Here is a 19,372-nt window from a genome sequence, read left to right as displayed (position 1 = left end):
GCATAGAAATTTTACTTTAGATTTATTATTTTACACAATTGTTATTATTTAGTCTTGAAACATTCGTATTACAAGAGAAAGAGAAATTTGATTATTTTAAACAAAACATGCGTGACTTTTTGTGACAAAAGCTATTATGTACTTGTCAGTTTTCTTTCTTACCCGTCACGTATTCATTGCCGGCATTCAGTGATGTCGGTCTGGTCGCAGCATTCAAGGGAGCATTCGATGTAAACCCCAAAAATTCAAACACTATAAAACTAACTAAAATACAATTGAAGTATCTAAATAATATTCTCTCGGTTATGTATAAATAATATTGCTATAAAAGTTTATGCCAAAGCTCGCATTAAATATTTTTCTAAGAACGGCATCGCGGTAAAATTTTTTCAAAATTGTTGGTAAAAATTTCGATGTATCTTCATCTGATTGAAAGTTTCCATATTGTTTCTGTAACTAATAAAAAAATCAACGATTATTTATTGGCAGTTCATAATACATCACGAACCGATTTAATGAAGTGTAAACTCACTCAGATTGGAAGGGAGTATAGAGGTTTAATAGCGAAAACCATCGGCGACACTCCATGTCAATCTTGGTCTGCGGAAGAACCGATACACGAGGTTTGATTTCTTACCTAACAGTGCAGATTTATATTATTGTTAATACTAAAAAGATGTTGGAGAGCGAAAGTTAAATTAACTTCAATAAATATTATAAGGAGTTGTAAATTAAATCATTTTCCACAGAGCAATGCAATGAAATTTAGCATTTGAATCCTTGTTATTTTAAGATATATTAATTAAACAAAGTTAAATACGAATTTATTGATTTCTTAATTTTGCGGATAATTTTTTTTTGAGTTCTCATTCCAGTAGTTAATTGGTCTCGAAAATAAATTGCTTAATTTACACATTAAGAAGACGATAAATACTACATGAATTTTATTTCATAATTCTCCTCTCATTGTTAGGTCAGCAAAGATATTCACGATGACGATTTTCCTGAACGATCGATGAAAAATGTGAAAAATTACTGTCGAAATCCAACAGGAGAATCCAGAGGTCCATGGTGCTATACATTGGATCTTTCACTCATAGATGACAAATGTGATGTACCTCTTTGTAACTTCGGAGGTGACTTTAATAAATACGTTTATATTCCGTGCAAAATTTCACCTTATTTTATCTTATACTATCTCTCGTTTTTTTTCTATCTATTAATATCTTCTATATTTCCAACCATTATCATTAATCTACTTCCACGATTTGTTTATCAATCTAGTCCAGTACATTTTATTTGAATATATTTTAGTCCACTACATGATATCTAATTTGGTTCATATTTTATTTCATTATACATTATAAAATAAAATATATAATAATGTACGATGAGATAAAATATATCATACTTTATTTAATATTAGTCTCCGCGAATGACGATATCCTTGTATTCGCCCCTGAAAAACTACTGTGATTACGGGGTAATATAAATTAAAAAATAAATGTAGTATTATCAATTTTCAGTTTATAATAATTGGCATATGTTCAGCGTATACTGTAAAATATTTAATACGTTCGTCGCCGCGTCACCCATATCTGGGTGACACTAATTTCTGACCAATTTTAGAAATTCATTTTTATTGCAACATATTCGAGCAAAATGAATTCGAATATGATTTCTCGAATGCGGAAGAGTTCTAATGTCATCCCCTATGATAAATCTGAACTTTTTAGTTTTATTTTAATTAATTAAATTGCTTTAATTATATGGGGATTTTAGTATCTAATTGTCGGCGACGAACGTGTTAATACTGTAGGTTCTTTAATAGTCTTTAACAGTTTGTATTTACATTTTTATATTTGAAGGGTAATGAATTCTCACTTATCAAAATCTTCTTTTGTTTTTTCTCTTTTAATGATTATTCAACCTCTTATAACGGTTAGCCTCTAATCATTAATGAATATGCTAACAAGCTACTTATAGAACATGATTCATTAGAATGTAGACAGTCAGGACCAGGTGCTGAATATGGTGGTACCAGACAAATAGGAACATCAGGAAGGAAATGTATATCCTGGCTCAAGGTCAACAAAATGGAGAAAATGAAAGTAAGGAACGAATTGAACTGAATTTTCGCCTTCGTTTTAATACTAATGTTTAGCATACTGTGATAATCACTGGTCTACACTTTGCGTTCTTTATATTTAATTTTTGTGCAAGGTGCCAACATTTATCTTCTTTAAAATTATGTAACTCAGATATTTAAAATTTTCCCATAAAAACATAATTTATGTATGAGTTATTTGTGCATAATAGCACCAATTAATGTAAGATTCAGGAGATATTTATTGCACATTTATCCAAACATGAAACATTTGTTTCAATTGTTATCAAAGAAAAAACATTTAAAAAACTCAAATTATGTTATTTCTTACTTATTGAATTTGTGAAGAAAAAAGTTAAATTTTTCCTTCACCCGTCTATCTTGCAATTAATGGTTGAGATTCTTATTTAGCATAAAAGTCCGCAATCTAGTTATAAGGCTAATTAGCATTATTCTAGGATGTTCATACTTGTTTAGAGTGCGAAGTTCAACGACAATAGTTTTCCCGAAGGATCTCGCAAGAAAGCTACCAATTTCTGTAGAAACCCTAGCGGTGATAACGGGGGGCCTTGGTGTTACGTTGAACAAGAAGATTCCGAGAGTCTTCAGAAAGAATACTGTGACGTACCTTTCTGCGACGCTAAAGGTATTTTACCGATGCATTTGTTTTTATTTCATATTCGATTCATAACATTTTACGCTCAAATATAAAAATTGTTATATCAGGTTCTAAAATAATTTCTACATTATATAATATATAATATGTATATGCATATAAGTGCAAATGAAATATCGCATTTTTAAATAGATACTAAAAACTCCATACATCTTTTTGAAAAATGTTTATGTTATCAAAATATAATAATGTAATAACTAAACTGCGGACCTCTATACAAAATCAAAATCGTATATCGGTAGAAAATAACGTAATAATATCCTTAATTTTTCTTCTAGTGTAATTTATAGTATAGTGTAATTTATAATATAATATATTTATAATTTATTTACTATATTTGTATAAATTTAATTTACAGTTTTATATTCAACCTATTCATTTTTGTTATAAATGTTATATAATTATTACATTTATTCTTTTTATTTTAAAAATTAATAACTGTAAATGTAAAATTAAATACTATAGCTCTTGAACCCTATTTTGAGGTATTATGTACTGAGTTCTTCGGTTCACATTCAAATGCAAATATGTATTACATATTTATTAAATTACCTCATGTGCGGTAAAGTGAAACCCTTAAGGCATGGAGCAGAACAAAACACTAATGTACATATGCTATGTGTAGGGAAGAATATAAATGTCTCTTAATAGGTGTTCACTCTTTCTTGTAATTATTAAATTATACGATATCATTGTAATTACCATCCTAGTTGCATGTTCATTTGCAATTTCTATTCTGCAATACTCGACCACACTTTCTATCGTATCTTTTACATCTTTTGATTTTATATGATATGCATACATCCTGGTTAGATGTTATAACATATATTTACAGTTTATTTTACAATGTCGAACGTGACAAAATGATGCATTCTCTAAACTTAGTTATAAGATTGCTATTGTTTTCTCATGCTGTTTTTGTCTTCTAATTTTTTTTCTTGCGCTCCAGAGTTAAGTATTCCGTTGTACCCTACTCTCTCTTATACATGTGCATAATCGTGCACGTGTGGGAGCAAGTAACGTTCTGAAATAGCGCGTAAAACAACACCGTCATTGTAAGGACACCTACATATAGGTACATAATCGAGTTCGAAAGGACTCGAATGACTTTTCAGAGTACCTACAGAAATAAAAGATAATATTCTTGAAAATGAATGACTAGTAAAAGAAAAGCTATAGAAAATTCCTTTATTATAAATAGTTAACATCACTGCATTTTATAATATACATATAAATGTATAAAATAAAATATTTGGTGGAAAACATAGTGAAATATCATTTTATTAATATGCAACGTGTTAATTGACTATAATACGTGACACATCCAGAAATTACTTTTATTTTTGTACCTATACTTCGTAATTATAATATGTTACTTTGTTTTAAACCCATTTCTTCCTAATTTGGCTTTTAAACACAGTTTCGGGTCATTTCAGTAATCTCAAATGAAATTAATCAGATGACGCACGAATCATTCAAAATTAGTTATTGCTGTTAACACTAACCGTACCTTCAAAGTGGTTCGTCTGTATTGTCTTGTACAAATTACAATATTGAATTTATATAGATCTTTCCCAATTTGTTTACTAATATGCGTTGGATTGAATAAATCTATTGAATGATTTCCGCTTGATGTGTCTTTATAATTTAAATAATTATAAAGTACAATAGCAAAGTGAAATAAGAATTTTCGAAGCGGTCATGTGACCGACGATGGAACGGTTAGGGTTAAATATCAATTTTCGAACGTTTCTGTAGTAGGTTCGTATCTTTGATATTCGAAAATAGAATCTAAAATGTTAACACAACGATCGTATACAAGTTCTCTTTAAATTTTGTTTGCCAAGTAATTTAGTAAATATTATATTAAGTCTGATTTTTCAGAGTGTTTGACATTCACTAAAAATGGATCTCAGTATACAATATTAACAAAATTAAGCGCCCCCAGCGGTAATACGACATTTTGGATGAAATTGTGGGATCCCAATGATGAGAAAGACGTAAGTAATTTAAAAAATGATAATGTATCTGCATTAATTAAGTCCACGCATTATTGTTAATAAATAATGATATAGTATAGACCATTTTAGTATAGTATAACAGATTTTAAAACATTATTCGTATATCAACTTATTTAATACAATAATTTTGCATCTTCATCAAGAAATTCATTTAAATATTATCCCTTGTCCGTTCCTCATTTTCTCAAATTAATTTGTTCTTCGGTATGAAATTGATACAATGTTAAAAAATCAATAGAAAATCTAAAAGATGAAATTATTTACTATACAAAACACAAATTATAATTCAATATAAATCGCGTGTCAATTCAATGCATTCCTCATTGATTCTATATAACTCATTTAAAGTATATATAGTATCGAACTCGTTTTTATCTAATTATTTATAATGGTCATAATGTCATTATAGGCTGAAGCGCGAATTTTACTTAGTTTGTTACCAGTACCAGTTACCGCTGAACAAATAGCTGAAGAATGGAGCGCAGGCGTAGAATTGCTTTTCGCAAATGCTGGCAGTGGACAGTCTTTTCCTAAATTTGATGTAAGTTATATTTCTATTTTGGAAGGCATTCTTTACAGAATTTAAACTTTCTATCGATATAAAACTGAAGAATATAGTACAACGTTCCGGATGAAAGTACTCCTGCGTTTTTGAAATAGCTAAAGAATATGGTTTATGAAAATTGACGTAAACATCAATAAATATTGTCACACATTATTAGAAATGCCTAATTGAAGACCAGTCATCACTTTGACGTGTAAATAAAAGACTTGGGCAGTAATCAATCTGCTCGATGATTAAACAATATAAACCACTGATTACATTAACATTTGTTATTATAACTAATGACTTTATAAATTAATTAGAAGTTAAGCATATTATATTTAAACTTTAACAAATTAATTTAAGATGACATTGGTAAAATTTTTAAATATTTTATAAAATTTATTTTATAAAATAAATAATCGGATTACTTTTTACCCAATTCTAATATAAGGCCATTTCCATTTTGGCAACACAAGTGATTAGGGATATTTTATTTCTTGTAATATCTTTATTCCTGAATCGAAAGACTTGTAATTTCAATGATAAACTTGTAGTTTCTAAACAATAAAATCAATCGATATTTCACAATAATAAATTATTCATACTAGGATGAAGAAGATTTTGAGGCTAGTCCCGATATTTTGGTTGGCACGAAATGGGTAGGGATTTGGATAACATGGGGCGGAGGATTTGTGTCTGCTGGTGTTGAAGGCAACTTGAAGCCTATATTTATGCAAGAATACAAACGGAAACATGGTATCACAAGTTTGTATGCAGAGACGTTCTTATATTATGGACTTCGTGGAACTGGAGTTCTGTGGAGCACCGCATTTTGCCAAAGACGTACGCTTTGAAATAGTTATATTTCTATTTAAAATAATAGATATGCTGGATTCCCACATTAATATATTTTCGATCCAAGTTCCGATAAAAAAGATAAAAACGAAAATTTTTAATCTTCTTTGTTTGCTATTGCAAGTAATAGTAAAATTAAGGAATAATATTATTCAAGGCATTTAGTTCATTTTTTAAAAAATTGCAGCTGTCTCTTTTTTTATATTTGTAAATTCTTTAGTATATTTGAGTGCATATTAAATAATGAACAAACATTTCACTTTTCTATCGTTTGAAAAATTAAATACTTGCTTTATATACATTTTCCAAATATTAAACAAATTGTTAATACTATATTCTATATTTCAGTTGTACTATTATAACTGTTACTCAGAATTTGTCCAATGTCACCAGCATGCCTTTTACTCAGTGTACAATGTAACTTCAACGTAATTAAGTGCTTCGAATTTTATAAAACGTATAACTATAAAACATTGTCCCAGGAAGATCCATTTTCCATATTCATTTTTCACAACAGAAATTCTTCCTCCCCATAAATAATTTAGGAAAATGAAGTAGATCATAGTTTTCTTACTAACTCACCCTGTACGTACCCATCTGTTATCCACTTAATTGGCAATCTATTTTTTAATCATAAATAACAACAATTTTGTATTCAAGACCAAGCGATGTTTTAAATATAGTCATAAATATATTTTGTTATTAATGTAAAGTCTAATCTAGATTTCTTCCAGAGTGTGAAATCCATACCACGTTCGGAACCAATTATTCCAGAGTATGGACCATGGAAAAAAGTAACGATACAAATGACGTTCGAACTTTTGTTCGTGCTGGTCAAGATATTTCTATAAGATTATATCAAACTCCCAAATTGGAGTACCCATGTATTACGGTAATAACTGTTTTCATAATAAATAATTAAATACTAATTAAGTATTACACAATAAAGTGCAAATAAATATATTTTGCTCTTTAGTTAGAAAGAGCTACAGAATCTAATATCCATGTATTATCAGAACCAGGAGCCATTTTAGAATTTCTTTCTTTCTATAATAATTTTAGTGAGACGAAAGTAATGGTACTTCTCTATTCTTTCAGTCTTTCTAATGTTTTAAATTGTAAGAATTATTTTAATTCTATAGTTACTACTAATTAATTTATACATTATAGTACAAGTGAGTTTCGATCGCAATAATAGTTATCACGCGACAACAAAGCACCTTTGTGTTTACGTATTCCCCCTCTTACTAACTGCCCCACTGTTACAGCTAATAAGAGGGGGTATATGTAAACTTTCGTCGCGAGAGGACTAACTTGTACCACATGTGCATATTTAGACTAAATTCGCGCAATTTATTTGATACAGGTAACGATAGGTAAAGATATTGCGACACTCACATACGAAGAAGAAGAAAATTCGACAAAGCATTATTTAAAAGAAATTCCAAGCAAAGGTATTCTTGATTTTTGGTCTTGGAAAGAATTCAGTATCAGGTTGGTAGATAGAATATAAGCAGGCGATTGCACATTGTTTGCTATCAATAATCTATACCTTTTAGCATTTTCGGAGAACATTTCCGCTTATTTTATCACAAGGGCAAAGCAGCTATCGAACTGTTTTACATAAACAACAATTTCTTTTCTACTTTAAGATGGTTCAGCATTGGAAGTGAAAAATCTATAGCGTTCTGGGCATTATACTGTTCTCCAGAAGGTAGTTATAATATAGTAATAGCAGTATAGTGGTTTATTATTAATATATTAATTCAGATGAACGAGGTATAAAAAGTTTTTAGATCATTCTATACTCGTAGGATTGATCGACAAATTTTAGCGGGTAGACTGTGTATAGTTCTTACACGACACGAAGATACCTCTATGGTCACATTCCCCCTTTTAAGGCCTGCCTCATTGCTGCAGTTAGTAAGATGGAGAATGTAAACACAGAAGTGCCTTCCTGTTGCGTGAGGATTATAAAGTGGCGGCTATATACTTCAGGACGCTTGAAAAACGACACAACTTCTTTAAAGTTGAATTAAATGACTTAAATAATAGAAAGACTAGCCTATTGAGCAATAACTATAATACCTTTTCGTAACTTTTGCTATTACTTGAAATGAAAGAAAAATAGATTATTCTATATTTTTGTTATTTATTTTTATCTAAACCTATGGCAATAATTTAAAAAATGCGTTGTGTAATAAGTACCGGCAAAATGATGATAGATTTAGTTGCTCTCTGGATTGCTCATACTATACTTGTTGTCATCAATAAATTAAAATATCGAATTTTAATACGAATTTTTACAGCCACCGATGCTGTAGAAATTCCTTCTCCACCAAACTGTATATCTGACTTGACACAGTATATGTACCAAGGTGAACAATGGACAAGTGCCAATGAAGTTCCTTGTATTCCATGGAGTTCAAAGGAAGTGAGTAACGTAAAATCTAATATTTAAAGTGACATCTAAAGTTACAGTAGAATATCTCGGCAGTTACTAGCAAGTATTGTTGTAGACGATACCATCACTTTATTTATGATAATTCAGCTACTTCGCTATTATAAACGAATTACTCTCATTTAGTTCATTATGATGCAAATGTTATTATAAAAGAATTATCATAGCCTAATTTATGAAATTTGATAATTTAGCGTGAAATTAGAACCTTTTTCGTCTTGTATGTTTATATACACGTGCACATATTTTTACTGTGTGAGTACAGTAATACTGCGTGTATAAGTTACCTAGGACCCCTAAGTTTTACATAAAAATTAATCAAACAATTGATCTTCTTAAACTCTTCTTCCACTTACAATTATTATTCAAATGTTTTTCATGCTTAGCCCTGTTATTGTTAATTGTTTTTTACAAGATTCCAACTGAAGACAAGCACGACGATAAATTTGTTGATGGGTCCGCTTTGAAAGCATTAAACAAGTGTAGAAACCCCGCCCGAGATTCGAATGGTCCTTATTGTTATGCGTTTATACCTTGGAAAACCACGCCCATTTCAAAACAGTACTGTCCTGTTCGATTTTGTAGATCGTCAGGTGAGATGTTTGAACTTCTACGCATAAAAGGTCAACAATAATCTCAATTCTAATCTTAAACTATTTAAATTCCTCAAATGGAAGCATCAAATATAACATGAAAATCTCATCTCTTGTCCGCAATTACCAAGTTTCATTAATACCCGTGCATGTGTTACTTAAACTCTTTACACAGTAAGACACGTTAAGTATCTACTAATAGTAACAATAAAAACAGAAATATAGCAAAGAAAATTAGTTTTAATGAAATAAATTGCAATTCTTTTCTACGGGGTTAAAATTAACTCGGCAATCGAGTAGCATAAAAAATATTTAATATTATATTTTAATATTACGTTTCCTAGAGTGTCGCATGGCTGGAACTGCGAACGATTACGTAGGAACGTTGTCGGAAACACGTTCTGGTCTTAGCTGCGACTACTGGCAAGCTGATTCCAATTTTTTATCGGAATCGGATAAAGAATTCACGAGTATACCCACAACTTCGCAACGCACGCGAAGGCCATCCCGTGTGAAACCGCACAAACCGTTGTCGGATCAATATGGAATGGTTTCGGTCGATATTCCAGAAAGTCCGACTACTCCAAAATACACCGCAAAATCTATGTCAAAAATGATCTCAGTGAAACCGGTTATACGTGAACACTTCAACGACAGTCTGTATCCAGACGGTGCTGCTAAAAACGCTAGCAATTTTTGTAGAAACCCATCGCGAAATATTGCCGGCACTTGGTGTTACACCACAGACCCTCTGGTGCCACAAGATCTTTGCAACGTTAGAGACTGTGAGAAATCAGGTACGCTACCATCAATTTTAAATTACATTCACAGTGTTCTCACGATTAACACGATTTCGAATTTACGCGAAATTTTGTGGCAAGTATCATTTTTTAAATATTCTTTCGAATCAAGTTAGCGCATCGCAACAATTTTATTTGTTATAACGAATAGGAGAGAAAAAATTGCCCTTATATAGAAGAAGGAAAGGTACCGAATTTAAAAAAATGAAAGCTGAGTATCACGTATAGAAAAAAGATTACAAATATTATTTTAAATAATAGATTCTTCGCGATTTAAATGAAATAATATTTCCTATAAGTAACTCAGTAAATAAAGTATTTTTATTTTGGTGATCTAAAGTATAAAATATTTTATTTTGATAATTTAGACTGTCAAGTAAAATGTATTATTTTGGTAATCTAAAGTATCAAATAAAATGTCGCTATCTTAATAAAGGCTGTCACAATTCTGCGATAATGTATTCACATAAAGCTGCGTATGCAGGTATATCTATTCTAATTATTGCATTAATGGTCATAAACAGATTGAGGAGCTACTCCTTACAAACATTACTATACAACTATTTTATACGAAATTCCAACTACTTGTAGAATTAATAGACAGTCTCCGATAAACTTCAACCTTTGCAACTAAATGTTTTGTTACACATAGGTCATTTTTTAATTTCGAATCAAACCACATTCTATTTCACTCTATTTCTTAATTTTCAATACACTGTTCTTCGTAACGTTTGGCAGATAACTATCGTATATGATTTCTAGAAGAGTATACAATTCTTATCAGAGGCGATGCTGCAGGAAGACGTTTATATGTTCTACCTGAATACCGCTTTGAAGGATTCCGATTTGCTGTAAAAACTTGGGAACCGGATCAACCAGATTGCATTGTATTTGTCTTTACAGCTGACGACGGTTTTAAGTCACGTTATATTCTGAAGATAGGAGCTTTGAACAACGAGAAAGTGTTACTTTATTACGAGTCGGAAACTCGAGGTAACCATAACGCTATAGAGGATGTCCCAAAAAGTGTCCTTAGTCTTTCAAAGACAAGATTCAGAAGGATATGACGAAGTACTTTTTTCTTAGAGAAAACGTTCTCTGCGGCTTCGTTAACGAGTTAGTAACGAGAAACACAGACCAATCATAGAGCGAGTACTACGGATGAATTTTAACGTGATAACAAGAGAGACGATACATTAGTTGCGATGGCAGAAACCAAGTGTTCTCGCTCTTTGATTGGTCCTTGTTTTTCATTAGTAACTCGTTAATGGAGTCGCGAAGAATGTTTTCGCTAAGGATAAAGTTGCTACAACAAACCTCAGGATTTACCTCCTTCAAAAGCTTGCAACATTTTTAGACATCCTGTATATTACCATTCAATCTATTTTTACGTTCTAATATGAAATTATATTTTGACGATTTCAAAACAGAACATAATGATTCTGTGAGGGTTGTTTTGTCACAAAAATTATTATACTTTATAGTTAAAGCTCCTAAGGAGTATATATTGAAAATTGTTGTCTTAGGTAGTGTCATGTGAAATGTCAAACTCTTCAAAGAGAAAGAAAAATTGTCCTTTTATTATTGATTAATTTCTATAAAACTTTAACTGTCTTCATAGCCGTTGAATTGGTCAAAATGAGAACTTTGCCGCACTTGCTGTTTTTGGGAAAATGGAGCACATTTACAATCAGTATCCCTCGAGGACAAATTTTACTTTATTATGAAGAAGAACCTACACCATTATTTCAATGGAGTCATAAGGATCCACCAACGACCTTTCTGCCAATATACTATTACTATAGCAGTGAAAAAGGACGAACTATTGGTCTTGCATTTGATCAAGATTCAGGTAGATTTTAAACGCATTGTATTATTAACACTATTTCAACAAGAACACAGAATTGTGTAGGATATTCAGGTCACACAACGCGTTTAATTGACATGCAAAACGTTTCTATTACGTTCGACGCTAATTTTAACGTATGAAAAACTACTTTCTAAAACATTTTTAAATTCAAGTCAACGCTAAAGCCTCAAAATTTACCTTCTAAATTTTTTTTTTAGTTTATATTGCAAATTTAATCACTTTCCAAATTCTGAGAAAAAGATACGAATTAAGATGATTTCAGAAGACCGCAAAAACAGAATTTCAGTAATTCTACTTATTTCTTAATATTTTATGTTATGTAGATTCCTGTTAGCATGACTAAACTGTTACCATAATGGAAAATATAAAATGTTGTTAAAAATAATATCATTTAAAATTTTATTTATTTCGCGGTTGAATCGAGCTATAAATTCTACATATATCGAATGCGTTACTTGCGTTTGATCCTAGAGTAATTTTGAATTCTTATCTGGACATAATAGGTTGTCCTCTCGAAAACACGAAAACAGACCGGTACGCTAAAATTTTATCAATATCTGCATGGAGCAAAAAAGAGGTGTTACGTCCAGAACAAGTAACATTTCATTTACGCGGAGAAGGCAGAATTAATATACCTCTGCTTATGTTACCTGCAATTCCAGGGTAAAGATTATCTGTTCCGTAAAGTGTATACAATTAATTATTACGGCACCTCTTAAAATTATCAATATTGTTCATTTTAAGAGATACTTCGCCGATGACCTTAACTTTGATCTACTAGTATGTCGTCAAGGTTATCAGTCTGAATAATCTATTTGCTTAACGTAATCGTACTTTTTGTAATAATTTATGAGATATTCCTATGGCTGCAATGAGAAACGCCGCATCACATGCTTACTCTTACAAGATCAATAATTCTTCAGATTAGTAGTATTTCCTTCTATTTTACGATGATCGAATTTTTTTTCATTAAATTTCTTTAAATTTAACACAAACTTAAATTTTAATTGTTGAGAGGCTGAAACTATAGCGCAGTTTTTTATCTAACAATTGTTCGAAATGTTTGCCTACGTAACTTATTTCATAAATTGATTTCAATTATATAACAGTTAAATGAACTTAGCAATTAAACTTTGATTTAAGTTACACCTATATAAATACCCAATTCTATTTTGCGGCTAGTGGTTATGCTGGTTATTGTTCGCAGATTGTCGCAGGGATGTTTATTCATTAGAGGCGTGCTGAAGTTAGGATTTCGTTAAAATACTATGGAAGTTTTTATAAAGCTCGTATTTTTACAGATTTTATGCATTAACGTTTAGCGAGAAAGATCACTGGATATTGTTCACGAGAAATGTATATCCTAATGTAACAATCTATCACAGACAAAAGATATCCGTGCCGCTATTTACGACTAATTCGTGGACTAATATAACTATAAGGTAAGATTTAAAAGGGCAGCGAGTAAAACTGTATCGAGTGAAAAATATTTTTTAACCATTGTGTTTAATCCATTTCAATACCGATCGTTTAATTACGCATGTAACATGATGAACGTAATATTTGAAGTAGGATTAAGTTAATCTTCACGCGATGAGAAGACACCGTTGTGAGCTACATTCTTCCTCTTACTAGCTGGCCTACCGTCGCAGCTAGTAAAAAGAGGAATATATCTACAACTGCACTGTCCCTGGTCAGTGAAATTAATCGTTGCATACTATTAGAAATCGGCAATCTAAACGAATAAAATTGAAATCGATTTACTCACGATATACTCAAGAGAATATTTCCATGCGAAAATATACTAATTCAAATATAACATTTTTTTGTATCGATTTATAATTTCGTCTCCGTTGCAGGTGGTTTGGAAATATTATCAACGTATATTGTAATGATGCAAAAGTATTTCATTACGAACACATTAGTCCTCTTTTGTTTTACTTCTTCTCAATCGGAGTTGATCCTGGTGGGTGGATTACATGGTCTGTAAACTGTCTACCAATGGGTAAGAGTAATTGTTTCTCGGTCGTGCTTGAAACCCTTGCACTATAACGAGTGAACCTCGCGACGAAGATTTCATTCAAAGTCAACTAAATAAAAATGTTATTAATTTCTTCCAAATCGAAACAAACTTCGATGCTTCTGTTATCGAAATTTAGAAATCGAATCAAAAGTCACAGAACAAAGGAGAGAATAATTGTAGTGCTAGAGGTTGATGTCAAACACATCCTCATTTCGAATCGTTTAGATATATTGGTATTTATAGATATAGATGGACCTCCAATTGATGGTGGTTGGTCGGAATGGGGACCGTGGGCGTGTAGCGTAAGCTGCAATGGTGGCACAGGCACTAGAAAACGACTTTGCAATTCCCCAGCTCCCAATGTCAAAGGTGAACCATGCGTAGGGCCGCATACTATGGTCGGTCGTTGCAATGAGATTCTCTGCGGCGATGTAACGCAAGGTAAACATGGACACAAAGATTCCAAAAGAAAGAGAAGAAGAAAACATTTTATGAAATAACACTGACAAGAGGAACTTACGATCATGGAAATCATTTTCGAATCGAGAGAGGCTTAAAGTTACAGTACTTGTCTAATATAAAAAAAAATATCCAGTCTCATTGCAAAAGCGATTTCCACGATCATTAGTTCCTTTTGTAAGGAATGATAATAAATAACAAATAAATGACGAATGCAAATTGCGTTTCTGTAATAGATACCTTAACTCTAATTAACCGGAGAATCCGAGGAAATTACACGGCTTTAACTGTAAAAGAATCTCATCCCGTGACAATTATGTCGGACGAAGATATTATTGAACTGATCAGTAAAGAATCTCCTCGTTCTGAATTGCAGTGGTCTTTAAACGGAATTTTTGTGCAGGAAGAAATCGACAGAGTGGAATTAAAAAATGACAATATCGGTATGTCGTGTAGGAAAAAATAAGTCGATCGATCGCGGATATACATAGATCGAAAACCGGGATTCGAAGCCGTATCTCTTTGCCGGGCGATTGCTTTAGCCAATTAAGCTATCCCGCGGTCAATCGACGACAAATTTTCTCACAAGCCCTTACACAATTCCGAAGAACTAAACACACAACTTTATATTAAAAGCTCGGTCTATTCCTGATATATTATGGGCGTCGTCGACCATGGATCTGAATTGATACCCCAATTTACAAACAAATTCTAGACAACCTTGACATAGCCCTACTTCTGAAATGTGTAGGGAGAAAATGGAATCGACCGATTGAATAAATCGGGACCAGGATTCGAACCTGGATCGTTCGCTTGCCGGGACACGGTTTCAACCATTTAAGCTATCCCGACCGACCGACGACAAATTCTCTCTCAATCTTTATAATTCAGGACACTCACACACTACAATTGTAAGATCTTACAGGGGTATTCTAGTGTGGATTTTTGGAAAAATCGATTTTTTAACATTTTCCTGATGTATATAAGTTGAGAAATACGTTTGCAAGACCTTAGTCTAAATCCTTAAAATTAAGAAAATTACAGCTAATTGATTATCCACAATATGAATTTAATTTTTATTTTTAAATGTATTTTTCTCGAAAGTATGTTTTTCGAAACTGTGACTATGATATTCCAAAATTTTCTGAACCGATTGCCTTCAAAATTTAAGTGCACGTGCAGTACACTTGTGGCTGTGGTCTGTAATAGAACCAACCAAAAATTGTTATCTTTTACTTTTCTTAAGCTTACAATATTGAAAAATCGATAGAAAAGATTGATAATAAAAGTTCAAAAAGCTTCTTTTGTTCTGTATCTGCTATAGCGCAACTAGTACTAATTAAAGACCATACACGTCTCCTCATCTCAGATGGTCAAAATGGCCCCCTACGTGATCACCATTTGACGATCTCTTTGAAATTCGACTACGTTTTAAAGTAGTCAGTGCCAATAATTGTAACACTTTCTAATCCCAAATATTTTTAACTGATATTGTAAAATGCATAAATAAATCTTGTAAATGCGATTGCAAGAACTATTTTAAAATCACTAATACATTGATGAACAGAATTAAGGGATAACAAAATTTGTATCAAAAAATTGCTAATGTTTGAACTGCTGTAACTTCGCTAAAAAATTGCATTTTTTCTACTTCAAACGTCTATACAGAGTTTTATTCATTTCTGTCAAGTTTTTTTCTGTAATGATATTAAAAGGAAAGATTCCACCCTGATGACGGCCATCTAAAAGTTCATGTACGATTCTCTTAAACCAGTTACAGCAGTTCAAATGTTAACGACTTTTCGATCGAAAGTCGTTGACTTTTTAATTTTACTCATGCATACACAAGAACATAAGAACGTGATAATAACACGTCTGTTTGTACATGTGTATAGAAATAAGGAAGACCTTGGTAAACGATTCCGGTGTATATGCGCTTACTTTGCGACGTATCGATGGGACTTATTCAATTCTCAAAGTCATCAGTTTGGCGGTAATACCAACGAGGGAGAACGTACGCATAAGAGAAACCCTGAGCATGACTGTAATGTGTCACTGTGCTATCCTGGGTCACATCTACTCGGACCTCCAAGTGACTTGGTTAGTGCAGAACAAGAAGTGGAAAGATTATGGCATCACGCTTCCTGTCGCAGCGAATATTGAACACATCTTAAAAGTAAATCGCACGCACAAGGGACTGTGGCAGTGTGTTGTCAAGCAGACAGATTTAAACTTTGTTTGGACAACGAACATGATATCTGTTAAAGGTATCTAACAATTACGTTGATGTTACAGTAGAATGTTTATTTTAAAAGTGGTACAAGTCCGTTTTCTGTTGTTTCGAGAAAATTAAACCATTTTCATAATTAGTCAATTAATTATAAATGACAAGAAGAAATAAGATAGGATTAAACTTAACATAAAATATTGCTGTTATTTATTTATGGTCTAGGCGACAGTGTTTTGAAACATTTACAATGCACAGGAGGTATACATGTATAAGGTAATAACTGCTCCATATCCTCATATTTTTTATATATAATAAGTTTGATATTATTATACAAAAGCACCAAGACGATTATTTCAAATTTCATCAAAGTTTTATATAAAATAGTATACGGTGTACTTTTGCAAAACTTCATTCAACATATTTTTAACCAATTTACCTTTTCGCCGTTTGTATCTTTTCTAGAATTGTGTTAGGGTAGATTTTTTGTTAAAACGAAATTTTCTCGTTTCATTTTGCATAAAATAAATTTATTTCTTTTTTTACATTGCTTTATAATTCCTTTTTTCTTAATGCTTGTCATCTATATTTATGAGAATTGGATTTACTCCACCTTCGTAATAAATCGCTACACAATTACTTTTATTGATAAATTTTAAATTGGTTAAATTGGACAAAGCATTTTTTAAGTTATTAGTTAAAAATAAAAAGTTTACATTAAATTAATCACAAATTATGTGGTATCTCATTTTAAAAAATGGAATTACACCACTTTTAAAATAAACGGCTTATATATTATACAACAATAAAATTTTAGTAAACTTGTGATTAAAAAAACTTTCTGATTAACTAATCTATTAGAACATAACTGGAATGCTTTTTATAAATTTTGCTCTTGCTTAGAATGACAAAAGAAAAGAAAATATTCTCATTTTTCAATATTTTTAATCTAAGAGTCTATAACCAAAATTTAAATAATGCGTTTTGTAAATCTCGGTAACTTATGTACATGTCGAAAATTTCATGAAAATCGATTGATCTTAGCATAAACTATAAGCAATTAAAACAAAAATTGCAGTTTTGTCCCGATTGTTAACACTTTCAACCAATAAGTGTGCTAAATCTACAGTTTTACAATTGTAATTTGATTTTTCGTTAATCGAGTTCGATGAAATTTTCAGTATGCGTATAATTTTCCCAAATCCACAAAGCGCGTTGATCCTTATTTTTCGTTACAGTAAATTAAATAAGTTAAAAAATGAGAATTTTTTATTTTGTTTTATAACTCCAAGTAATAACAAATTTGTAATGTAGTAATTTAGTAATTTCCTAGTATAGTATACTAGTCCTTCCATCATCTAAAAAGATAAAATTGTTTAGTCCAATCTTAGAAAAGTTATTACGTGTTAAAAAGTGTTCGAATATTAATGTTATAAATGTCAAGTTAATAAATAAATATATATTAATCAAATGATTAATAATAGTAAACGTATGCTTTTATACGTTTCATTTCTTTCTACCGTTCCAGTTTTAGGTCCTCCAACTTGGCGATCACATTTAATGGAAGATCAAGCAACGCGGTTTCTTTTCCACTGGTTGCCAGATGAAAAATACGTTACTGTACTTGCTATAATTCTTGCATTGATTTTGACTGTAATTGCGATCGTAATTTCGCGAATGTACATAAGGTATGTTCTATGATATTTCACAGAAGGATAAAGAATATTTAAGGTATATCTAGTAAAATGGAAGTTACGGAAACAGTAGTCAACGAAAATGCCGCCATTTTTTATCGAGGCGCGTAAAAATAAAGAAAAAAACTACTTAGTGGGCTATTATTAGACTATTTAGTAGGACAGGAATATTCAGATGTCTATAGAATTATCATGAAGATCGTCAACTGTCAAAAATTTCTCTGTAACAAACTGCGATAACTTCAACTACACTAACATCAAAATGCTTCAGAAACGTTTAGCGTGCAAGAACTTTATTTAACTAGAAATTTCGTTCACACTATACACTTTATGCCATAAAGATTTTCACTTATAATAAATGTAACTAATAATTTATAGTTCATATATAGCAGGAGACTTCAAAAGCTATTGCAAACCTTTTTAATTTTTTCTAATCTTCAAAGATCTATTCTACAACAATTTTATCTTTTTTGAAATACATTTTTTTTTATAGGTATTCGTCATTGTTTTTGTTTTCAACATATCACGATGATTGAAAAGAAAAAGAAACTTCAATATGTCCTGAATTTCTTCCAATTGTTGCAGATAATTTTCATTTCGCATGACAAACCACAATCTTGTAAACATTCTCTATTCCCGAATATCTTCCAATTAGCTATTTATAAATAGTTTAGAATAATTGATATCATAAAAGTAACTAACGCAAAATATTTTTCAGACGCAAAAAAATAATACGTCCTCCAAGAAAAATTGTAAACGACGAGAAAAATTCAACTCAATAATCTCATTGGATTAATATTTAAATATCTTCGGAAGCGTTACAAGGAAGCATGTCAAATACCAATTTATCCAATGTTAGCATTGTCTTCATCTATCACAAGTAACCGACAGTTTATTTTATTAGTAAAAAAAAATGTATACATTACGTTTATAACATGTACAGTAAAAAAAAATGTATACATTACGTTTATAACATGTACAGTACGTTCCATTTTCAACACGACAGTGCAACAATTTTTGTTCATTAAAAGGTTAATAA

At 31.2% G+C, this 19,372-nt stretch overlaps 1 protein-coding gene across 1 annotated transcript; it reads left to right on the top strand.

Moving 5' to 3' along the window:
* Window positions 1-413: 413 nt before the first annotated feature.
* Window positions 414-19,241, top strand: LOC144468444 (uncharacterized). The gene is made up of 23 exons (XM_078177909.1): window positions 414-623; window positions 974-1,136; window positions 2,002-2,111; window positions 2,585-2,753; window positions 4,668-4,783; window positions 5,214-5,345; window positions 5,960-6,194; window positions 6,941-7,098; window positions 7,573-7,700; window positions 7,766-7,920; window positions 8,516-8,640; window positions 9,083-9,260; window positions 9,605-10,057; window positions 10,823-11,053; window positions 11,682-11,912; window positions 12,434-12,593; window positions 13,232-13,372; window positions 13,790-13,935; window positions 14,197-14,394; window positions 14,649-14,855; window positions 16,308-16,679; window positions 18,168-18,327; window positions 19,052-19,241. The coding sequence occupies exons 1-23, from the start codon at window positions 414-416 to the stop codon at window positions 19,113-19,115; spliced, it is 4,242 nt and encodes a 1,413-aa protein (XP_078034035.1). The 3' UTR covers window positions 19,116-19,241.
* The last annotated feature ends 131 nt before the right edge of the window (window positions 19,242-19,372 follow it).

The sequence above is a fragment of the Augochlora pura genome, chromosome 4, assembly GCF_028453695.1.
Source record: "Augochlora pura isolate Apur16 chromosome 4, APUR_v2.2.1, whole genome shotgun sequence".
Classification (NCBI taxonomy): Eukaryota; Metazoa; Arthropoda; class Insecta; order Hymenoptera; family Halictidae; genus Augochlora; species Augochlora pura.
This window is presented reverse-complemented; position numbering and strand designations above follow the sequence as displayed.